General features: G+C 45.4%; 1 protein-coding gene across 1 annotated transcript; it reads right to left on the bottom strand.

Moving 5' to 3' along the window:
* Positions 1-3,545: 3,545 nt before the first annotated feature.
* Positions 3,546-21,638, bottom strand: LOC109082472 (growth hormone receptor-like). Its single transcript, XM_042753870.1, has 9 exons — positions 21,268-21,638; positions 19,378-19,454; positions 8,210-8,327; positions 7,886-8,055; positions 5,685-5,873; positions 5,437-5,583; positions 5,259-5,346; positions 4,217-4,289; positions 3,546-4,016 (listed from the first exon to the last, which is right to left on the bottom strand). Exons 2-9 carry the CDS (start codon positions 19,445-19,447, stop codon positions 3,546-3,548), a joined length of 1,326 nt encoding a protein of 441 aa, XP_042609804.1. The 5' UTR covers positions 19,448-19,454; positions 21,268-21,638.
* Between the last annotated feature and the right edge of the window lie 845 nt (positions 21,639-22,483).

The following is a 22,483-nucleotide window of genomic DNA, read 5'->3' as shown; positions in this document are numbered from 1 at the left end:
GTCCCATCGACCCTGACTCCTGCAGAATAGTCGAAGGGCGCGTCTCCCCGTCTGACAGGTTTAGTCGAACTAGTCTGAGCAGTTCTGTGATGCCCTCGAAAATATCAGGTGGGATGGTAACTAAATTGGACACAGAACTTAAAAAGACCAATTCTTGAGAGCAGATAAACTCCAGGTAGTCCATGTCAAGGGGTAGGCGTCCAACAGCATTTTCCAAGCGTGAACGGAGTCTTTCCAAAACATAATCCAAAAGCAATTGCTAAAGGGAAATAAAATGCCATGTTAAATACCTCAGTATTGCTGGCCAGATAAATGAAAGTAAAATTACATCCTACAATGAACAAACACTGCACTTAAACACACTTTTAAATAATGATTATTTTAAACACACTTAATATAGGCCTAATCAACTCACCGCTCGGTCCATTTAGTCAAATGACCTTTTATGAAGGCCTCTCGTCTCTATTGCTTTGATGCTTGTCAAGATGCGCTTACACCTCCTCCTGGTGAAGACGATTTACAGCAGATGAAATTATGCTCGGTAATCTACTGATTTTCCTGCTGTTCCCGGATGTGAAACGTTGAATTTACTGTCGAATTTGAACCGCTGAATTTGTGGAAGCGAATTTGTAAGGCGAAATAAAATGGACTGAAAACTTGTCTGTTGAATATTATAGGTTGTATTTTTAAACAGATCGAATATTTTGGAAGTGAAATCTGAAAGGTGAATATGGATTCTTGAATTTTTGATTATGAAAATCTGTTTGAAATGTTTTGAATTGAAATATTGATAGCTTAAGTATACAACCATGTTGAATTTCAGCCCATAATAATGCAAGACTTAAAAATTCAATGCATTAAAATGCAAGCACGGTTAATGCAATGCATATTTTTTCAATTATTGTAATTCAACAAGCTTTTTTAATTCAAAAACATTTGGCATTAATTTACTTCCATACTGTTTGGTCTGAAATGAAAAGACATGAAGACTGCTGCGGTCTGAATCAGAGCACTGACATGCACAAGCTCAGGAAGAGCTTATAACCAGCTTAAACCAGCTCATGACCAACTAAGGACCAGCTCAAACCAGCTGCCATGCTTCAAAACATACCTAACCAGGTTTATTCAACTGGGTAGAGAAACACCATCTTTAACAGTCTGATGTTCACTATCAAAAGGATCATCGTGATACACAACAGTCTGTGTCACGCTGTCCTGACTGACAGACTTCACCATAAACACTCACACTGACCTGCAGGTCTGCTTTGCAGGTAATTACGGTGACTATATAATTTAAGTATTACCTAAAATGGTCATTAATTGCTTGTTGAATCTTATTTACATGAGGAGGAAAAATTAATCTGACTGGTAGCTAAATCACTTACTTGACTTTCTATAATTCATATCAAATCTACACATATCTGCAAACTAAACTCAATGAATTCTCTTAAAATTATGTTAATTTAGTCCATATTAGTGCAGTGTAACTTTGAGCAGAAGCAGCGCTGTGAAACTAGACTTAGCGCTAAAACACTCGCTGCACTGCTGCTACTGCTGCTACTGCAAAGCTCACACTTCAATGTGAACAACCTCGTTTCTTAACATGCACAGTAAAAAATGATGCGCTGCTGACACTTGCGCTGTGAATCAGGCTTTCTGCAGCTTGAACTGAAACACCAGTCACATTTCCCATCAAGACAAACCAGCACAGACTCATGGACTGTGTTGTTCTGTGTTTGTGTGTGTGTTATCAGATGCTTCTGCAGCTCCTGTCCGATGAATGAGGTAGTGAAGGCATGCCAGCATCGCTCAGGTCTGACTCGATCGTGCTCAACAGCGCCTCCATCTGCTTCTCCAGCACCACTGCCAGCTGGTGGCTCTTGTCCGCTTCGTCATCCTCTCCTTCATCGAGCTTCAGGCAGGGCACCAGATGCAGAGCACCAGCGGGCGTCACGCCGTTCACACGCATGTAGAAGTCCTGAGTGGGCGGCAGCGTGGGGGTGGGGCTTAGAATCATGCTGTAGTCCATGCCTGGGACAGACACGAGCTCCAGGTGGACGGGGCCAGGGTCTGGAGGGGGCGTGTCTTCCTCACAGTAGGTAGTGGGGTTTAGAATCATGCTGTAGTCCATTCCTGGGACAGACACAAGCTCCGGGTGGGCGGGGCCAGGGTCTGGAGGGGGCGTGTCTTCCTCACAGTAGGTAGTGGGGTTTAGAATCATGCTGTAGTCCATTCCTGGGACAGACACGAGCTCCGGGTGGACGGGGCCAGGGTCTGGAGGGGGCGTGTCTTCATCACAGTAGGGAGTGGGGTTTAGAATCATGTTGTAGTCCATGCCTGGGACAGACAGGAGCTCCGGGTGGGCGGGGCCAGGGTCTGGAGGGGGCGTGTCTTCCTCACAGTAGGTAGTGGGGTTTAGAATCATGCTGTAGTCCATTCCTGGGACAGACACAAGCTCCGGGTGGGCAGGGCCAGGGTCTGGAGGGGGCGTGTCTTCCTCACAGTAGGTAGTGGGGTTTAGAATCATGCTGTAGTCCATTCCTGGGACAGACACGAGCTCCGGGTGGATGGGGCCAGGGTCTGGAGGGGGCGTGTCTTCCTCACAGTAGGTAGTGGGGTTTAGAATCATGCTGTAGTCCATTCCAGGGACAGACACAAGCTCCGGGTGGATGGGGCCAGGGTCTGGAAGGGGGCGTTGTCTTCCTCACAGTAGGGAGTGGGTTTTAGAATCATGCTGTAGTCCATTCCTGGGACAGACAGGAGCTCCGGGTGGGCGGGGCCAGGGTCTGGAGGGGGCGTGTCTTCTTCACAGTAGGGAGTGGGGTTTAGAATCATTCTGTAGTCCATGCCTGGGACAGACAGGAGCTCCGGTTGGACGGGGCCAGGGTCTGGAGGGGGCGTGTCTTCCTCACAGTTGGGGGCGGGGTTTAGAATCATGCTGTAGTCCATTCCTGGGACAGACACAAGCTCCGGGTGGGCGGGGCAAGGTTCTGGAGGGGGCATGTCTTCCTTAAAGTAGGTAGTGGGGTTTAGAATCATGCTGTAGTCCATTCCTGGGACAGACACGAGCTCCGGGTGGACGGGGCCAGGGTCTGGAGGGGGCGTGTCTTCCTCACAGTAGAGAGTGGTGTTTAGAATCATGCTGTAGTCCATTCCTGGGACAGACACGAGCTCCGGGTGGGCGGGGCCAGGGTCTGGAGGGGGCGTGTCTTCCTCACAGTAGGTAGTGGGGTTTAGAATCATGCTGTAGTCCATTCCTGGGACAGACAGGAGCTCCGGGTGGATGGGGCCAGGGTCTGGAGGGGGCGTGTCTTCCTCACAGTAGGTAGTGGGTTTTAGAATCATGCTGTAGTCCATTCCAGGGACAGACACAAGCTCCGGGTGGATGGGGCCAGGGTCTGGAGGGGGCGTGTCTTCCTCACAGTAGGGAGTGGGTTTTAGAATCATGCTGTAGTCCATTCCTGGGACAGACAGGAGCTCCGGGTGGGCGGGGCCAGGGTCTGGAGGGGGCGTGTCTTCTTCACAGTAGGGAGTGGGGTTTAGAATCATTCTGTAGTCCATGCCTGGGACAGACAGGAGCTCCGGTTGGACGGGGCCAGGGTCTGGAGGGGGGCGTGTCTTTCCTCACAGTTGGGGGCGGGGTTTAGAATCATGCTGTAGTCCATTCCTGGGACAGACACAAGCTCCGGGTGGGCGGGGCAAGGTTCTGGAGGGGGCATGTCTTCCTTAAAGTAGGGGGCGGGGCCGCGGACGTAAGGCATAGGAGTGCAGCTGGTCTGAACAGACTGTTGTCCGTCGGGGCAGGTGACGTACTGCGTAATTGGCCTGATCGGCACAATCGGTGTGATTAGCGTGATCAGCACATCCTCCTGTATACCGTCAGACTGGATGCTGCTGGGTGTCACAGCCGGACCTGTGTCCACGCTTACCTGGTACCACGTCTCCGTGCAGTACTGGGGCGACTTATAGCTGTGAAAACTGGAGAAATGCTGATCGATCTCGTCAATCTTCCCCTTCTGCTGGAACAAGAAAGAACAGAAGCTGAAGCTTCAAATTAAGTTCCTCACGTGATTCCCAATAAATCATTCAATACTGTTGTGCCTGTTGTCGTGACGTTGCTATGCAGTCACTAAGCTATGTTCTGATCTGAGCTGTTTGGCTGATCTGAACTCTACTAATAACTCAAACAGTGTGATGTGTGACGGAACTCTCGGACCTTCAGCAGAGCAGATTCAAGCCCTGGGATGCACGGTTTGGGAATCGCTGGCAGGAGGAACGATTTAATCCTGCTGGAAGAACACAAGCAGTGAAAAACATCCATGAGACAGTGATACAAAACACAGACATTAGCTAAACGAAGACCTTTCATAGACTTGTTTTTATAAACTGCACACTGACCCTGACTTTATTCATAGCACATCCCAGTAGAGTATTTGGTAACACTTTATAATAAAGTTTAGTTATAAGTCACTTATAAATTATTAGTTAATGATGAACCAATCATTTACAAAACATGACTATACTTTCATAAATTATTATTAAGTGATATGTTAACATTTTAGTAATGTTTTATTAATTCAGTTTAAAGTCACCTATAAGTTATTAGTTAATGATGAAAATGAATGATTTGTACATGATTCGTTCATCATTAACTAATAACTTATAAGTGACTTATAACTGAATTAATAAAACATTACTTAAATGTTAACATATCACTTATTAATAATTTTTGAATGTATAGTCATGTTTTGTAAATGATTAGTTCATCATTAACTAATAATTCATAAATGACTTATAACTGAACATTATTATAAGTGTTACTAAGTATTTTTTGTATTTTTATTCTCTACCCCTGACAGAACCCTTTTTGCATGTTTACATTTTCAGATAAAAATCATTTAGTATGTTTATTAATCACTTTTCTGCAGCCGTCTGCAGATTTGTGACTCTCGGTGCCTGAACTAAACATCTGAACAAGCCTCTAGATCAGGGGTGGTGAACGTCGGTCCTGGAGAGCTGCAGCCCTGCAGAGTTTTGCTTCAACCCTTATCAAACACACCTGAAAAAGCTAATCAAGGTCTGAAGGGTTACTAGAAAGCTACAGGCAGGTGAGGTTTAATTAGGGTTTGAGCTGAACTCTGCAGGGATGCGGAGTTCCCCTCCCCTGCTCTAGATCCCTTGTTTCTTATGTGAGCTTATGACGCAGATCTACAAATCCATCTGTGAATCAGAGCGACGAGCTTCATGACGTCACTGACCCCTTGCCTCGTGGGATGTTTCCCAAACTGATGAAGACAAAGATCATGATGGCGATGCCGGTCACAAGGATCAAGGCCAACATCCGATCTGAGAGACAAACAGACAGACACTTAGAGCAGCAGCTATCAGTCGTGGGAGATGGGTTGATATACAGTATGTGTAAGTGTGTGTGAGTACCGGACAGAGCACTGCCGCTGATGGTGATGAAGATGGACTCACTCCATACACTCCAGTGTTTTGTTTGCTGGTGGAAGCGGCAGCGCACACTGAACTCATACATTCCCACCGGCAGATCCAAAAACTCCACATGAGGCTCGCGCAAACCGCTCCATTACCTACAGACCAATAGACGACAAAATGTTTGTCTCCATTCCTGTCTCTTCTACAGTTATCATAAAAATGGAGACATGATAAGCAGACTCTGTGTGCCTGTACCCTCCAGTTGTCTGGCTGAGCGAGGTTTCTGTAGCGCAGCTCGTAGACCAGCATGATCAGTTCCTCATGCACTAGAGACTTCACCGGATGCAACCAGGACACTAAAACACTGCGGCCGACTTCACCGATGCTCTCGTTCAGCATGACGTACGTCAGGTTAGAGGGTGGGTCGGTCTCCACTGGGGACACAAGCACATGAGACCAAGGCTCTGAACCGGTTCAAGGAACGAAAACAAAACCAGAAACTAACAAAATTTTGACAGGAACAGAACCAGAAACAGAAACGAAATCAAATGTTATAGTTCCGAACAGAATCGAACATTTTAAATGGCCAGTAACCGGTTAATAACGTTATTTTATCGTTACATTTAATATTTGAAATTTGCTGTCAACCAATCATGAATTCCAGTAGTACTATGCAAATGTGAAGCTGAAGCCATCGAGTGAAATGTCTGCTCAGCTGTGGACACCGCCCTTAGAGTTTATCTGAGGATAGTGTAAGATGAATTCAACAGATCACACGCACCTGCAGCGCTTCTGTGAATGGAGAAAACAGAAAAACTATAGGCTTACATAAAAAGGAATAAAGGCATATACACTAAATATATTTCACTTAAATCATATTGACAGATTAACGAAACGGAAAAAAAAATGTGCTAAATTACAGTTCATTGTGACACATTCCAAAGTTTTCATTGTTCATTATCATATAAGGAACTCCCGCACACTATCTTAACTTGCAAAATAAATTTTTAATCACACAACGTTTCGGTCACACAACGTTTCGGTCAGACTCCTGATGAAGATCGTGTGACCGAAACGTTGTGTGATTAAAAATTTATTTTGCAAGTTAAGATAGTGTGCGGAAGTTCCTTATATGTTTATACGACCCACCAGGTCTTATTTTTTCCACGCACCTATTACTTACAGGTGTGCGATGGAGTTCGTTCACCATTGTTCATTATCAAAATAAAATACAGTTAAAGAAACAAATAAAAAAGATACACTGCTCCGTTCAGCGTGACCATGCCTCACTGTGCTGATTTGAAGGATGATGTTTTATGTCGATGAAAGTACAAACACTATATAATAAATAATATTTTAGCATCCAGATACGTCGGGAACATGGAAACATTTAGATTTGTGCCGAATGAGAGAGGTAGGCATCAGCTTAACCTTAAATTCATTTGTTTTTAGATTGACGTTTTTATTGCCTAAACTTTAGAGGATTTGTTTTGGGGAGAAATTAATAACTGTTTTTATAATGTTTGTAAACATTTTGCTTTAGCCTCCAGGCATTTTAGCCTTCATTATTTCGGAAAGTAATAAGGCTAATAAAATGCGACATGAGCCGCAACTTTTTTTTCACTCTCACAACTCTCAAATCTTATACAAGTGTTTTTTTTTTTGTTTGTTTTTTAACAATACAGCAAACATTTTTAAATATCTTAATAAACTATATAAACACTTTAAAGACATCAAAGTATTTTTGTTTGTTTGTTTAGTAGCATACATTTGGCCAAAATCTAGAAAAGATGATGCTGTATTGGCTGTGACTAAGCGCAGCGATTTATTGGCTAATGTTACCAGATCTCTTTTTTTCCCCCTTTTCTTTTTGAGTAAAGAAAATGCTGTACTTTATTATTATTATTATTATAATTAACCATTATTCAATCCAATCATAACCGGTTTTGGAATAGTAATAATATCAGAGGAACGCAGGAACAGAAACGTTAAAATATCGTTTCGGCTCGGAGTGAACAGTATGAACAGAGAGCAGTAGTCTGATGAACCGATCAGACGCCCTGCATGAGACCATCAGTAACAAACATGAGAGCAACCTAGTCTGATGAAAAACTCTCATAGTGCTAATGTTGTTATTTGGACAGTATGAACAGAGAGCATTGTCTGATGAAAAACTCTCATAGTGCTGTATCTTGAAGTATCGTCCAATAGTAATGTTCCACAGATGTTAAAGGTTCTTCATGGAAACGTCAATGCCAATAAAAAAACTTTATTTTTCAGAGTGTAGGGCAAGATTAACACAGAGACTAATCAATGTATATAACTGTATATTAAACTGTATGGTGAAATGGTTGCACAAGAAAAATCAACCTGAGTGTGAACAGACTGCAGCTTCACAATATCCTGACGTTTTAGAGCATGTGTAATATTTAGTGTAAAGCATCACCTATATCGACCACGTCCAGGCAATGTTTCTGAGAGGTGATGGGCCCCGTGTGCGTGTGTGCCGTCACGTTCATGCAGTACATCTCCCAGACCTGAGTGTGTTTGGCATCGAAGAAGCAGCTGTTGATGCCACCGCTCACGTAATCAGGACACTCACGAGGAGTGCGCTCACTGCGAGGAGACATGACGTCTGTTCACTATTCACAGCTACACTCTACATACAAACACTAATCTGATGAGAAATGATGAGAAATCAAAGCAACTGAATGTCACAACACAGATGCATTAAAGACACACTATGAAGTGTGTTTGGTTCACGTCTCACCCCGTGGTGTACAGGAGCGTGTAGGTGACGTTGTCCTGATTAGCGATCGGACGCCACCAGCAGGTGAAGATCTCCATGTTGGGCGAGCGGCAGCGGTAAATATACGGCCTTTTGTCATCTGCAATGGAACAAACAAAGACTGAAGATCTCAAAGAAGACATCTATTGCAGTGTAGCAGTGACAAATTACATGAAGCAGCTACAGTGGAGTCAGAATGAACACAGAATGTATAGATTGTACTGTATGTTAGCTTGTTTATTGTGCACAAGAGCATAATTTATTTAAGCCCATATGTCTTACTAACAAGAAAATATGCTTCTATCCCCAGGTCCACAGCTGTAGTTCTAACTACGCAAGTTTGCGACGCTGTTTGCAAATGTTTATTTGAACTGTGAACTGTTTTTGGGAAACACAGAATCGTTGAACCATGTTGGTAACAATGTAACTTAAGATGATAGTTAGCTAACGATGCTTTTGGGAACCGCTCCCCAGAATGGTGCCGAAACATCTCAAGTGTTGACGTAGATGTTGTCTGTGATATTTCCAGTTCTTTGGGTTGATGTGGTAATTTCTTACCGCAGTATCAAGCGTGAACATAATAAAACGTTATGAAGAAGAACATCTCATTGTGGTCAATTACAGTTTTTTTACAACATTTCTTAATACTTATTTACTTATTTACAACAGCAGTCTATGTGAGCTAAACTGTGAATCATTGCTTTGGCACACAAATACATCCCTTAAATGACTACAGCTTTGAAAATGACATCAATTCATTTCTCACTCAGACACAAACAATGCCAAATTCTATACACCTACAGCCAGTTAACATGTTTACATACTCTTTAAAGGGGTCATATGGTGCGATTTAAATTTTTTTTCCTTTCTCTTTGGAGTGTTACAAACTCTTGGTGCATAAAGAAGTCTCAAATCCAAAGAGATATTCTTAGTTAAGACTCTTCCACGCCCTCCTAAAATGCCTTGTTTAAACACACCCCCACATCTCTACGTCATTATGTGGGATGTTTTGCATAACACCACCCAAATGTTAACGCAAAGAAGAATGCGTAAACTTTTGTTCTCTCTGTTGCCGCCGCTACCATGTTGTGAAGTCACTGTGTGTTTCGTTGTGAAAGGGAAACTACTTTGTTTGGCCGTCCAAAAGAGGACACGACTAGAAATCAGTGGTTAACTTGTATTTACAACACTGTTCCAGAACAGTTTTCTTAAACTAAAAGAGCAATACCTAAGAGAGCTCCACGAGTGACGGGCCATCTTTTTAAAGATGTCTTTCCACTCGTGCGTTTCTGGATGTGGTCGCTTCCTGGCTGCATCTGATGGTCACGATCGCTGCATCTCGTGCCTGGGCCTCGAGCATGCTGAGGCAGCGTTCGTGGATGAGTCATGTTCTCTTTGTGGGAACATGCACTGCTCTTCTTCGTCAATGAGGCTCCTCTTTGTCAACATGCCCCGTTCTAGTTCCTCCTTCAAAAGAGGGTACTGCGGTTCATGCCAGGGCGATCTGAGGGTCACACTGAGGCCTTCCCCGCCCGAGCGAGTCTCCATGGGCCCCTCACTCCTCCAGCGCATCGTACCTTCTGGTGTACCACGATGCAGATGCTGAGGCCTCAGTCAGGGGCGGTCCCAGCACTTCATCCGGCCCACCAGCAGATGACCTGATGTCAATCAACTGCATCGGAGGTCTCAGGAACCTGCTCTTCAGGAGATGGTGAGGGCAACCCGCTCACCTTCCCCCGTGGAGGGCCGGGCGGAGAATCTTTTGTTTCCTTTTTGTTTTTGTTCCGCCACTGGCTCCCCAACCAGTGGTACCCAAACATTAGATATAAGATCACCATCCCACTTCTCCTCAACACAACAAGGACAGCATTGCACTACACGAAGCCCATACACTACCGTCCCCGTCCCCCTCTCCTTTCGCCAGTGGGCCAGGCAGCAGGCCCGGTTCGAGGATGCTCTGCCTTCTCAAGCGCCCCCTGCCCAATTGCAGAGCCAGGTAAGAGTCGCACCACTCACTCAGACCCCACTCCGGGATGCTGTGCCTTCCGAGTTGGGTCCCTGTGCTCTGCCTCGCTGCCCCACTGCGGGTACATCGGTGGTTCCCCTAGTTCCACTTGTTCGGTCTCTGGGGGCCTGGCTAGCGCTCCCCAGGCCGTCTCGCTGGCTCACGAGAACCATCAGACTTTGCTATACCATTCAGTTCGCCCGGCATCCTCCCAAGTTCAGGGGCATCCGGTTCACCTCTGTGCCGGACAAAGGAGCTCCCGTCTTGCGAGCTGAAATCACGGTCCTGCTGGTGAAGGACGCGATAGAGCCGGTCCTTCCAGCCAATATGAAGTCGAGGTTTTACAGCCCATACTTCATTGTACCCAAGAAAGGAAGTGGGTTATGGCCAATCCTGGACCTGCGCATTCTGAACCGGACCCTTCTCCGCTTTGCGTTCGAGGGGCGGGCATATCAGTACAAGGTCCTCCCTTTCGGGCTATCCCTGTCACCTCATGTCTTCACTAAGGTCGTGGAGGCAGCCCTCATTCCCTTGAGGGTAGCAGGCATTCGCATTCTCAACTACCTTGACGGCTGGCTCATAGTGGCCCAGTCCCGAGCTCAGTTGTGCGAACACAGGGACGTGGTACTCAGCCACCTCAGCCAGTTGGGGCTTCGGGTCAGCTGGGAAAAGAGCAAACTCTCCCCTGTATAGAGGATCTCTTTTCTCGGTGTCGAGTTGGACTCAGTCGACCTGACGGCGCGTCTTTCGACAGAGCGCGCTCAGTCGATGCTGAACTGCCTGGAGTCATTTCGGGGCAGGAAGGTGGTTCCACTGAAACAGTTTCAGAGGCTACGCGGCACGCACCGGGTCCCTGCCGCGGTCACGCACCGCTCGGATGTGCTTCATATGAACCGCTTCTAGAGCGTTTGCTGGCACGATCGAGTCCCGAGATGGGCATGGTAACGCGGCACGCACCGGGTCCGGATGTGCAATTGGCATGCGTACTTCAGGCCCCCTGGACAGGGCCTTCAGTCTGCAATGGCATATCAATTGCCTAGAGTCGCTGGCAGTATGGCTTGCATCTGAGGCCCTTCAAACTGAGGCTTCGCGACAGGCACGTATTGGTCAGCCGACGACGGACAATATCAGCAACCGTTGCGTACAATCAACCACCCCGGGTGGTCTATGCTGAAGACGCTTGTCGGGACTCGCCCGCCATCTCCTTCTTTGGAGTCAGAAGCATATGAGGTCGCTTCATGCTGTTCACGTCCCCAGGCAAGCTCAATTGTGCACCGACGAGCTCTCACGTCAGCTGCCCTGGGTTCCAGCAGAATGGTGGACTCCACCCCGAGACAGTCCATCTGATCTGTGCAAAGGTCACGCTTCGGGGATGCTCAGGTAGACCTGTACTGCCCTCTCCGGACACGTCCCCAGCCCAGCTGTTCTACTCCCTGTCCGAGGGCCAGACCTGTGGATATTCCTCTGAGGAAGGATCTCCCTTCTCAGAGAGGGGGCACCCGCACCCAGACCTGTGGAATCTCCACATGTGGTCTCTCGACGGGACGTGGAGGTTCTAGGTGGTTTACCTCCAGTGGTAGTAAACACCATCACTTCAGCTAGAGCGCCCTCTACGAGGCACGCCTACGCGCTGAAGTGGAACCTGTTCTACCCCCATAGATGCCCGATCGCGGTTGTGCATTCCTTTGTGCAAGATGGGTTGGAGCGAAGGCTGTCTCCCTTCACTCTCAAAGTGTATGTTGCCATTATTGCCACACATCACGATGCAGTAGATGGCAAGTCCATTGGGAAACACGACCTGGTCATCAGGTTCCTTAGGGGGCAAGGAGGCTGAACCCTCCGCACCCTCACCTGGTAACCTCTTGGGATCTCCCCTTGGTCCTGACGGCCTTGAAGCAGGAGCCCTTTGAGCCTCTGCAGTCAGTAGAGCTAAAGTTTCTGTCACTGAAGACAGTGCTCCTCACTGCATTGGCTTTGGTCAAGAGGGTCGGGGACCTGCAGGCATTTTCGTTTGACGATACATGCCTTGAATTCGGGCCGGCCAACTCTCAGGTTGTCCTGAGACCCTGGCCTGGATACATGCCCAAAATTCCTACCACGCCTTTCAGGGATCAGGTGGTGAACTTGCAAGCGCTGTCCCAGGAGGAGGCAGACCCAGCCATCACTTTGCTCTGTCCCGTTCGCGCCTTGCGCATTTACGTGGAACGCACACAGAGCTTCAGGACCTCAGACCAGCTCTTTGTCTTGTCGGAGGACAGCAGAAGGGAAAGGCTGTCTCCAGACAAAGACTTGCCCACTGGATAGTGGAGGCTATAGTCTATGCATATCAGACCCATCACTTAGCATGCCCCCTTGGAGTGAGAGCACACTCTACAAGAGCTGTGGCTTCCTCCTGGGCTTTGGCACGGGGCGCCTCGATAGCAGACATCTGTAGAGCTGCCGGCTGGGCGACACCTAACACGTTTGCGAGATTCTATAATCTCCGTGTAGAGCCTGTGTCCTCTCGTGTACTCGCCTCAGATGGCCTGTAATGTTGGACCCGCTCGGTTGTCAATCACGCTTGCTGCGCCATTCCCCCTCTACGGACCGGATACGTGCGCTTAAGTGCTTCTCAGTTCAGTTTCCCTCTTTGGGGAACCCTGTTGAAGTTCCTCCCGCACCCTCGGCGTGTGTATGCCCAAGGTCAGCCCTTCGCCAGGTCCAGCACTCGTGTGTATGCCCAAGGTCAGCCCTTGTGCTGGGCTAGGTGCCCGTGGGTAGTGATTACCCCTTCGGGTGATCCCACATGTGTATTCTCCCACAGTACGGCTTCCCTCACGGTAAGCCCATATCTCATAATCATATTTCCATATGTAGCACTGCCCTAATTTCCACACGCAACCTCCCACTACCAGGATACGCTTCCCCAATTTCCATATGTAGCACTGCCCTAATTTCCACATGTTACCTCCTATGCGCAGGATGTGGTTCCGCAGCGTTCCCCTACTTGGGTACGCTTTCCCAGTGCTGGTTCCTGTGCCTAAGCCCTGTCCTATCTTCCGCCCCAACTGGTGTGGGGGGACTTGCCGACTTTCGCAGGGCACTAGAGGGGGTCAGAAATAGTGGCGCTTTCCATACGGATCCCCGATTCATCAGTCACTGACGTAACGTTTAACGTGACTGACTTAAAGGGAACATCTCGGTTACGTATGTAACCTCATTCCCTGAAGGAGGGAATGGAGACCATTACGCCGTCGCCCACGGTTGCTGTACCACCGCTGTATGGCCGAGGCACACTGTCTCGGGTCCTCAGCGAAAAACTGAATGTGCGACTGCACACGCTCTCCTTATATACCCGCTCTGCGGGGCGGGATGCGCGATGCAAATCTCGCATGCCAACATTCATTGGCTTGTTTTTTTAACACTCAAAGGCGATTCGTCTCTCTAGCGAGATCCCCGATTCGTCAGTCACTGACGTAACATCGCAGGTTACGAATGTAACCATGCCTTTAAGTTTAAGTTGAAGCAAAACGTCTCAGGTTACGAATGTAACCATGGTTCCCTGAGTAGGGAACGAGACACTGCGTCCTCTAGGGGTCGCTATGGGGAACACCTTGTCGTGACCCGTGTCTGAAGCATACAATGAAAAAACACCAACGAGTTGGCCGGCAACAGCCTCTGACGTCACTACTGGTGCGAATATAAAACAGACACCGGGAAAACACGTCATTCACTTCTTCGTCTGAAGCTTGCGTCTGAAGCATGGCAGGGAGCTAGAGGACGCAGTGTCTCGTTCCCTACTCAGGGAACCATGGTTACATTCGTAACCTGAGACGTTCCCTTTCAAGGGAACTTCGAACTGCGTCCTCTAGGGGTCGCTATGGGGAACAGTATACCCACGCCGCCATGCTGAGGGGAGTGCAGGCCAGAATCATGGCGAACACTAAGTACCAACTCTACCATTTCAATGGGAGTTGCCCCCGGGACGTTTAAGACGGCTGTCTGTGACAATACCCCTTACGGCCAAAGGCCTAAGCTACATACCCAACTTAATTGTTAGGGCCTCGGCCCGTGGGTAGAGCTAAAGGCTTGGAATCAGGAAAGATTCCTTTAAAGGGATACGGCTAGGAACCTAGCATTTTATACTAAGTCTTGCCTATCACACAGGGGCTACCGCTTGCTTCCGCAAAAGCTTGTTGAACGAGCTGTCTCAACAGATCTCCAGTAGCAACACCCTGTTTAGATAGGTATCCGAAGATACATGGGTGGAGTGGAGCCCAAGATGAAAGGGGCTTTTACCAACTCAAGAAAGGGCACGAAGCAACCGCGCAAAGCCCTCACCATATAGGATTTTAGAAAGAACGCAGAGTACTAGCGTGCAAACTTACCACAGTGTGGATTTCAGAAAGTGTACAAAGACTTTACGTGCACACTTACCATAGCATGGATTTTCAAATACTGTTCTAAGGAAGGGCTCTCGTGGCACCCTGATAGAGCAGCTCATAGATGGAATGGTGCATCTCAAAAAAGTATGTTTGAGAGTCATCAACTAGATCTGTGGAAATAATGCTGGAGCGCTCTGGAAAAAATAGTGAACTCAGTCTCATATGAGAGGAGAACTCCTGAATCCAGAGTAGCGCGCTCATAGGTGACCCTTCTTGGAAAAGGGGAGCGCTGCTAAACTACCACGAGAATCGCCCCGAATAGCCCCTCATGTTGAGGGAAGCAATGCTTGTAGTGTATAAACGAATACACACTGGCTGAATGGAGCCCAAGGAACCAAGGTCTAATCATCACAAGAAAGGGAACGAGGCGGAACGCGTAACCCTTACCATACAGGATTTCAGAAAGTGCGCAGAGCCTTGCGTGCACACTTACCAATACGTGGATTTTTAGAAAGTGCGCAAAGTGTTCACCGTGCACACTGACCACCATGTGGTCTTCAGAAAGTACACAGAGCTTAGCGTGTGTACCTAAAGGTTCCTAAGCATCGCAGAGGCGCTGAACTGCACGGGAGAGGCAAGCTCAAATTTTACAAACCTCTAGCGAGGGGAGCATTACCTGAGGCAGCATATACAAGAAGACTTCTGTAACTGCCACCTTCACTTCCCGCTGGATGCGACAGCACAGCTAAGCGGCCAGGAGACCCCTCAGGGTGACCTGGCCGGACCTCCATGAAATTCCCTGCAGTGCTGTGCCCAGGCCTGATGATCAAGGAGGCTCCCGCAGAAACCTGTGATCTCAGCCGCTTAATACCGGAACATGAAGCCGGATGGCTGGTGCTGACGATGTTTAATAAACACTGTAACTGAGCACTGCAAAGGAAACTCACAGAGTTTATTAGTAGACACATAACCACCAGCAATTTACACATAAGTATATACAGAAAGGGTCATTTTTATACTCCCACCCTCCTGCGCAGGAGCCCCGCTCAAGGGGCGCCTCCTTTTAGTCCGGACCATCAGTAAGGTGGTTGCTAAGAACATAGAACCAGCCAAAAACATTATAGGTCCAGCATAGGAGACTGTTATGCATTAGAGGTTTCCACCTAACCTCGATCAGGTGGAGAGCTGGTGGTTACAGGGGAATTAGGAAGGGGAGGATAAAAGCAGAAGTTAAAAATCCCTAAAGGGAACGAGTAGATACCTCAGTATCACTCTGACTCAGACGAGAACGCTGCCTTGTCTGGATCACATCCCTTAGATTCTGCTTACCTCCTTGTGACCCACAATTCCTCTCACCCCTGGGGGAGGAGCGCGAGTCGCGACACTAGCCTTCTGTGCCCGTCTTTGATCCTCAGATCGAGACAGGCCAGGACCGCTATGTTGTTCGGTCTCAGACCTGGACCTTCGTGGAACGAAGGAACTGAAAGCAGCGGAGTGCGCCTTCGTCTCCCCGAACTTCTCGATCACCGTCTCAACAGAAATACCGAAAAGTTCAGAAGGCGAAACCTGAGCATCGAGAAGAAAGCCTTATCTTTCTTCTCAATGTCTGCCAGGTTCATCCACAGAAGTCTCTCCGCCATCACCATGGCCACCATAGTCCTGTGCTTGGCAGAGGCGGCCTGCTTGGTAGCCCGGAGAGAGGCCTGTGGTGCGGCGCAGCTCGGCTACCTGATCAGGAAAAAGGCCTTCGCCTCTATCCAGGTCTCTTAGCAGATCAGTCTGATATGCTTGAAGCACCACCATCGTGTGTAATAAAGCCACAGCCTGACCTGCTGCTGCGTATGCCTTGCCATTTAAGCGAGATGTATTTCTTGAAGGGGCTTAGATGGCAAGGAGGGAGATTAAAGAGAGGATGTCTCCCCCGCAGAATGAAAGCTCTTCTACAGGGGACATCCTCTCATAGCCGTTTTCATGCATCGCCTCGCTGTCGGCAAAACTCTTATGCCGAAACCGATGGATGCGAGAAGAAAACGGCCTCTTTCATTTCGTTTGGATCTCTGGAGATCAGGCAGAAATGGAAGGCTCACCTGAGTGGCCGAGAAAGGGTCGGAAAGATAACTCTCATCGAGGTGCGATCCATAAACTCCAACAGCTCTACATACGCAGGGCAGGAGAATTGAGAAGGTTCAGCCTCAGCTTCTTCACTATCCTCAAATATCTCCTGCTTTTCCTGGGTAAAAACCCACCAGAGCACTAACCTCAGTATCAGAAAGTGTTAAAGATATATAACATCATCTCTCCCCGCCATTACGAGGCTCTCTCTCGTCCGCCGCCATTTTGAGCGCGAAAGGGAAAGTCCCTCACGCAGATTGCCTCCTCAAAAGACATCGTGTGCATGCTCTTTACCCAAACAAATGACGCAAAGATCGTGTGTGTCATCGGGTGTCAAATAACGCCGACACGGATGCACACATCATCTAAACGCTTGCTAGTAGTCGCCATGATAGACAGAGAAAGAGCGCTCTTACCGGTTCTTTCAGATGCACGCTTTAAACAAAACGGTCAGTTTTTGAAGACGAATGACGTGTTTTTCCCGGCGCCTGTTTTATAGTCGCGCCGGTAGTGACGTCAGAGGCTGTTGCCGGCCAACCTTCAGAGTGTTTTTGACCGACTCAAGTAAGGATAGATAGATAGATAGATAGACACATAGATACACCTATATAACTAATTACGAAGTTCCCTTGAAAGGGAACTGAATATGACAGCAATTTTGCTACATTTCTACAGTAATACCATAATGACATACTGTAAATTCTAAATCATATATTGAAATACCATCAAAAGAGTTAGATTTAGCTGAACAACTACACAGGTATTAGTCTTTGGATTACATTACCATCTGTATGTATCCTGCCTGAACATGCAACTCCTTTAGATTTACGTTATTATTTTCATTTGATTCACACAGCTATACTGTTCTGACTTGGTGAATTAAATGTGCTAATCAGATCATCAACTCATTCTGACTTTTTAAACACAAGTTTAGTTGCTGACAGCAAAACATTAAACACAAAACGCTCCATTAGTGCCTTCAGTGTGTTTGAGATTATGACATGTGGGCTCATGCTAGCAGCTACACACTCCTACAAACACAGACACAGAGAGAGCGCTGTGACCGAGGAATAAACACAGCGATGAGCAGCTAACAATCATCTGAGAAGCTCTAACCGGCGATTTGAGATCTCAGATAAACTCACATTAAAAAGTTAATACAAAAACATTTAATACATGATGCAAAGACAAGCTGCTTATTAATAGTTAGTAAGTTGGTTGTTGAGTTTAGATATGGGGTAGAGATCTAAAATATGGACATTGAGAATGAGGCTATGTGCTTTATAAGTACTAATAAACAGAAAATATGCTAGTAATAGTTCATAGTGAGAGTATGGCTAATAAAGTTACATTTAGAGCCATTTTATATTGTGGTATATTCAGTTTATTCCTCAAATGCTCATTACTTGGTCTTCAAATTAAAATCTCTTAACTTTTCCTTCATAAAACCTGCAGAAACCCTATATTTAGTTATTAGTGTTGTACAGGTATTATCATCATCACATGCTGATGCACAAACAAAAACACACATAAAAAAAAAATCTCAAAGTGCTATAAACCTGCTTAAGCGGGTAAGTTAAGGACTCTGATCTAATGGTTTAGTCTTTACTAAGTGCTTTATTTACTTACAACAGCCTGTCATCATATGTTGACGTCACACGTGAAAGATAAACCCGAGGAAAGCTGAAAACCAGAGTGGATCAGGCCTCATGAAATATGATCAGAACTTATTTTTCGCACTACTAGGCATTTCTTTCACACAAAGGCACAAACAGATCGTTTTGAACAGTGTTGAGAAGGTTATTTTAGAAATGTAACAGGTTACAGATTACAAGGTACCCTGTTTAATTTGTGTAACTATTTCAATTGCTTAAAGTTATGTAAATGATTACATTTGATTGCTTTTTAATTACTTTTCTAAATAATTTCATTTTTTTCTAAACTGTGAATTAATTTGAAACATTTAAAGCACGCAGGGTTAACTTAACACTAGTACTCAACACTGATTACGTTAAAAATACTTCATCTCTTGGATTTAGATACAAAGAATTAATTTTAAAGCACAGCCACCACAGAATCAGACTTTAGCGCCACTTTTTACTTTGAGATCATTCTGAGATCAAATACAGATTTAAAATAAAAAGATATAGTTTAATAGCTATGATACTGTTTTTGAAATCAATTCTTTGGGTAGCTATGACGGGAAACACTGGTATCCAACCCTGCATTGCAAAAACAGTTAATCTTCAAAAAATAAAGCATATACATAAACCCAAATATGGAATAAAACCGTTATCAAGAAAATAAACGTGTGCTATTCTGTGTCCTAAACTCCTGAAACATTTTAGAGCAGTCAATACGATTTATGAAAGGAATCAATCATATCTGAATGTGTGTGAATATATTCAGATCTTTGTAATCATTAACATTTCATAAGTAACTATAATTACATATTTTTTCTCAGTGCCTGTAGCAGATTACAGTTACAGTTTTTGTAGTGCATCAACAAGGATTTGGTCCAATTATAATGTGTTATAATGCTTCTCATCCGGTGTGAGGAGTTCTGCAAACCACACCCCAATCATCAGCCCCTCCTCCTCCTCCTCCTCCTCCACACCCCTCCCTTTCTTTAGGTTTGTTCTGTGATCCATGACGAGTTCTTCACTCACCTTCCCTGGACGACTGTAGCGCTACAGTGACGGTCATCCAGTGGATCGTCAGGAGCAGAAAGCACAGCATCACGCATCTGCAACACAAAACAACACTGCTACACTTCACTGCATGAGCTGACAGTAAATACACAGTGCACACACACACACACACACACACACACACACACACACACAGACACACACAGACACACACACACAGGTGTAACAATAAATCACACATCATGCAGAACTTCAGAGGTACACGTTTAAAAGCCCTGAGATCTGTTGACAAAGGCTGATGGGAACTGGAAATACTGGAACCCTCATGATGCCACACAGACTCTAATTCACAGCTTTCAGTCACGTGACCGGCTCCAAGACCTGGAGGGCAAAGCATCCACAGAACTGCAGGACAAGCCTGTCAACACCCGAGCTGCATCACCACCTTCATTACCACCATTATTCTTCTAATAAACCTGCATCACCAACAACAGCCTGAAATCACCAAACCAATATTTGACCATAAGTTACCTCCGCAAACATCACACAGTTGACATTAGAGGTGAAGCGAGTTATTACATAATGATGATGAAGGACAACCATGATGAACATTAAAGACTCTCTCCATCACATCAGATCATGTTGACTGGAGAAATGGTTAAAACCACTCAAAGAAACTAATTCGGTCAGTGACTGTTACCTCCTCGAAGGACCAACCTTTGATCTAACTGTTACACAAGAGCAGAGTGATGACACGCATGCGTTACAAAAGCATCTTGACTGTTGTGAATGCGGCTCTGGCGTAATACGTGTTGATGTGAGGCATGATGGAATTGCTAATGCTAGTAAGGATCTGTTTCTTCTGTCTAAGAGTTCTGTTCAGTGAACTCAGCCCAATACTGCGCTCCTGCGTGACATTCATAACAGAACAAAAATAACCTATAAAAAATGATTATAGTGCTGTTCATTACAAACAACATCTCTTTTAAAGGGGTGGTTGTCTGTTTTTTCTCTCTAGGCTTGATTGTGTTTATGGGGACAGTCTAACATGTAATAACACGTCCAGTGACTTCAAGCTGAAAAAAGCAGTGATAAAACACTGATAGTATGAAGCTTTCGAGTCTCAACGAGTGGAGCAGAGCAAACAGTGTGAATCTCACAAAAACAGGAATTAAGTCACCAAAAAAAACAAACAAACAAAAAAACACACACCTTATTAATTAATTACAAAATGTATGTTGTGATATATAATGAAGCCTGATAGTTATGATAGTTACATACTTTTACATCAAATTCTCATTGCTGTAATGTGTCTGAATGATTTCCTAAATACATACTTAATACACATAAAAAAAAAAAAAATAAAAAACACAACACCAAACAAAAAAAAAAAAAAAAAAAAAAAACATCAAATAAAACTGTGCAGTCCAGTAAAGAACAATGTGTTTAATAGCAATATAAAAAAAGCTTTGTAGAATATTACAGTATTTACTGTTTTATTTAGAGAGTAGTCTTAGTCAATATCTCTCGTCTCTCTATGATTCAGGTTTTATTGAAACTGTTTTATCTTATTCTCTTATATGTGTTATATATGACACAAAAATCCTCAAACTGGATGACATCCATCAGCCATATTAACACATGATATGAAAAATATAACAAGATACTGTCATCTCAAAGATAGATGAGGTGTTTTATGTCCAAACGGGATCCATGACAGTGACAGACATGTTACATGTTCATTTTAACGTACTTATACTTCCGCACATTTACATTTACAATAAAAGAGCACAAGTTATCTGTCACAGAGCCAGCTTCTATATATTCAGAGGAATGCCAAGTTTATTAGAATGCTAGATAAGGAAGCAAGCCAGAGCAGGAGAAATGAAGAAAAGAAGCTGAACAGACCTGTTAGATCGTCAGGATTGAGTCCAATAGAAAGAGTCGCTTCAGACAGAGTCCATGTTCAGTTCTCATGTCTCTCGCCACTTTAACAGCTGAACACCTCTACCTTACTGAACCCGACACTTCTCTTTCTCAACACTGACGGTAGGTCATGGTTTCTGAAGGGACAGTCTCACACACCTGCTCTTGTGTTCATGAAGATGAGCTTACAGAGGAGATAATGGAGTAATCCTGATACAGCAGATCATATGACAACAGCTTACAAACACACAGCGGAGAGATCTGGAAACTCAGCAAGTCCCTGGGAACAAGACTAAAACCCGTCAGACCAGATTCACTCCCACACGACACAGTGCAGGAAGCACAAATCAATAACTGCACATTACACAAACTCACCACACATCTGTATGTATTGGGTTTGTTTTAGTCACATGATGATGTTCATACAACTAAAGCTTATTTACGCAGGAATGTTTGTCCTGTCGGAAGCTGAATAGAGAGGAAAACAGCAACCATCACTGCAAACACAGCGGGATTTATCTTAAAAATCTCACAGAACAGAGCCATTTTAATGTAAAAACAGCCCAGTGTTCACTTGAGTGTTTATTATGAATCAACATGAATGATTAAATAAACATGAGTGCAATTTTTACGCCAATGACTATAATAGGAGCCTATGCATCTTCGGAGCTTGGCCCATAATAATAATAATTATGGAGACCATATTAAAACCAATTCAAAAAAAACCAAACAATAATATTACCACCACATTAAAACCTAAAGACCAGCTTAAACCAGCTAAGGACCAGCTAAAGATCAGCTTATGACCAGCTCATGACCAGGTAAAGATCAGCTCATGACCAGCTAAGGACCAGCTCATGACCAGCTAAAGATCAGCTAAGGATCAGCTAAAGATCAGCTTAGGACCAGCTCATGACCAGCTAAAGATCAGCTAAGGATCAGCTAAAGATCAGCTTAGGACCAGACCAGCTTAGGACCAGCTCATGACCAGCTAAAGATCAGCTAAGGATCAGCTAAAGATCAGCTTAGGACCAGCTCATGACCAGCTAAGGATCAGCTTATGAACAGCTAAGGACCATCTTAAACCAGCTAAAGATCAGCTAAGGATCAGCTAAAGATCAGCTTAGGACCAGCTTAAACCAGCTAAGGAACATCTTAAACTAAGAACACAACCCAATACCAGCTAAGGACCAGCTTA

Source organism: Cyprinus carpio, unplaced genomic scaffold (genome assembly GCF_018340385.1).
Source record: "Cyprinus carpio isolate SPL01 unplaced genomic scaffold, ASM1834038v1 S000000169, whole genome shotgun sequence".
In the NCBI taxonomy this organism is placed as follows: domain Eukaryota; kingdom Metazoa; phylum Chordata; class Actinopteri; order Cypriniformes; family Cyprinidae; genus Cyprinus; species Cyprinus carpio.
This window is presented reverse-complemented; position numbering and strand designations above follow the sequence as displayed.

What these genes read in the sequence shown, in the direction of transcription:
- LOC109082472 (XM_042753870.1), bottom strand. Translation starts at nt 19,447, where the DNA reads ATGCTGTGCTTTCTGCTCCTGACGATCCACTGGATGACCGTCACTGTA. An exon ending in GCTACAGTCGTCCAGGGAAG is followed by an intron (nt 8,328 to 19,377) that starts GTGAGTGAAGAA and finishes GTTCCATTGCAG; the next exon opens with ATGACAAAAGGCCGTATATT. An exon ending in CCTGGACGTGGTCGATATAG is followed by an intron (nt 5,874 to 7,885) that starts GTGATGCTTTAC and finishes TTGTGTCCCCAG; the next exon opens with TGGAGACCGACCCACCCTCT.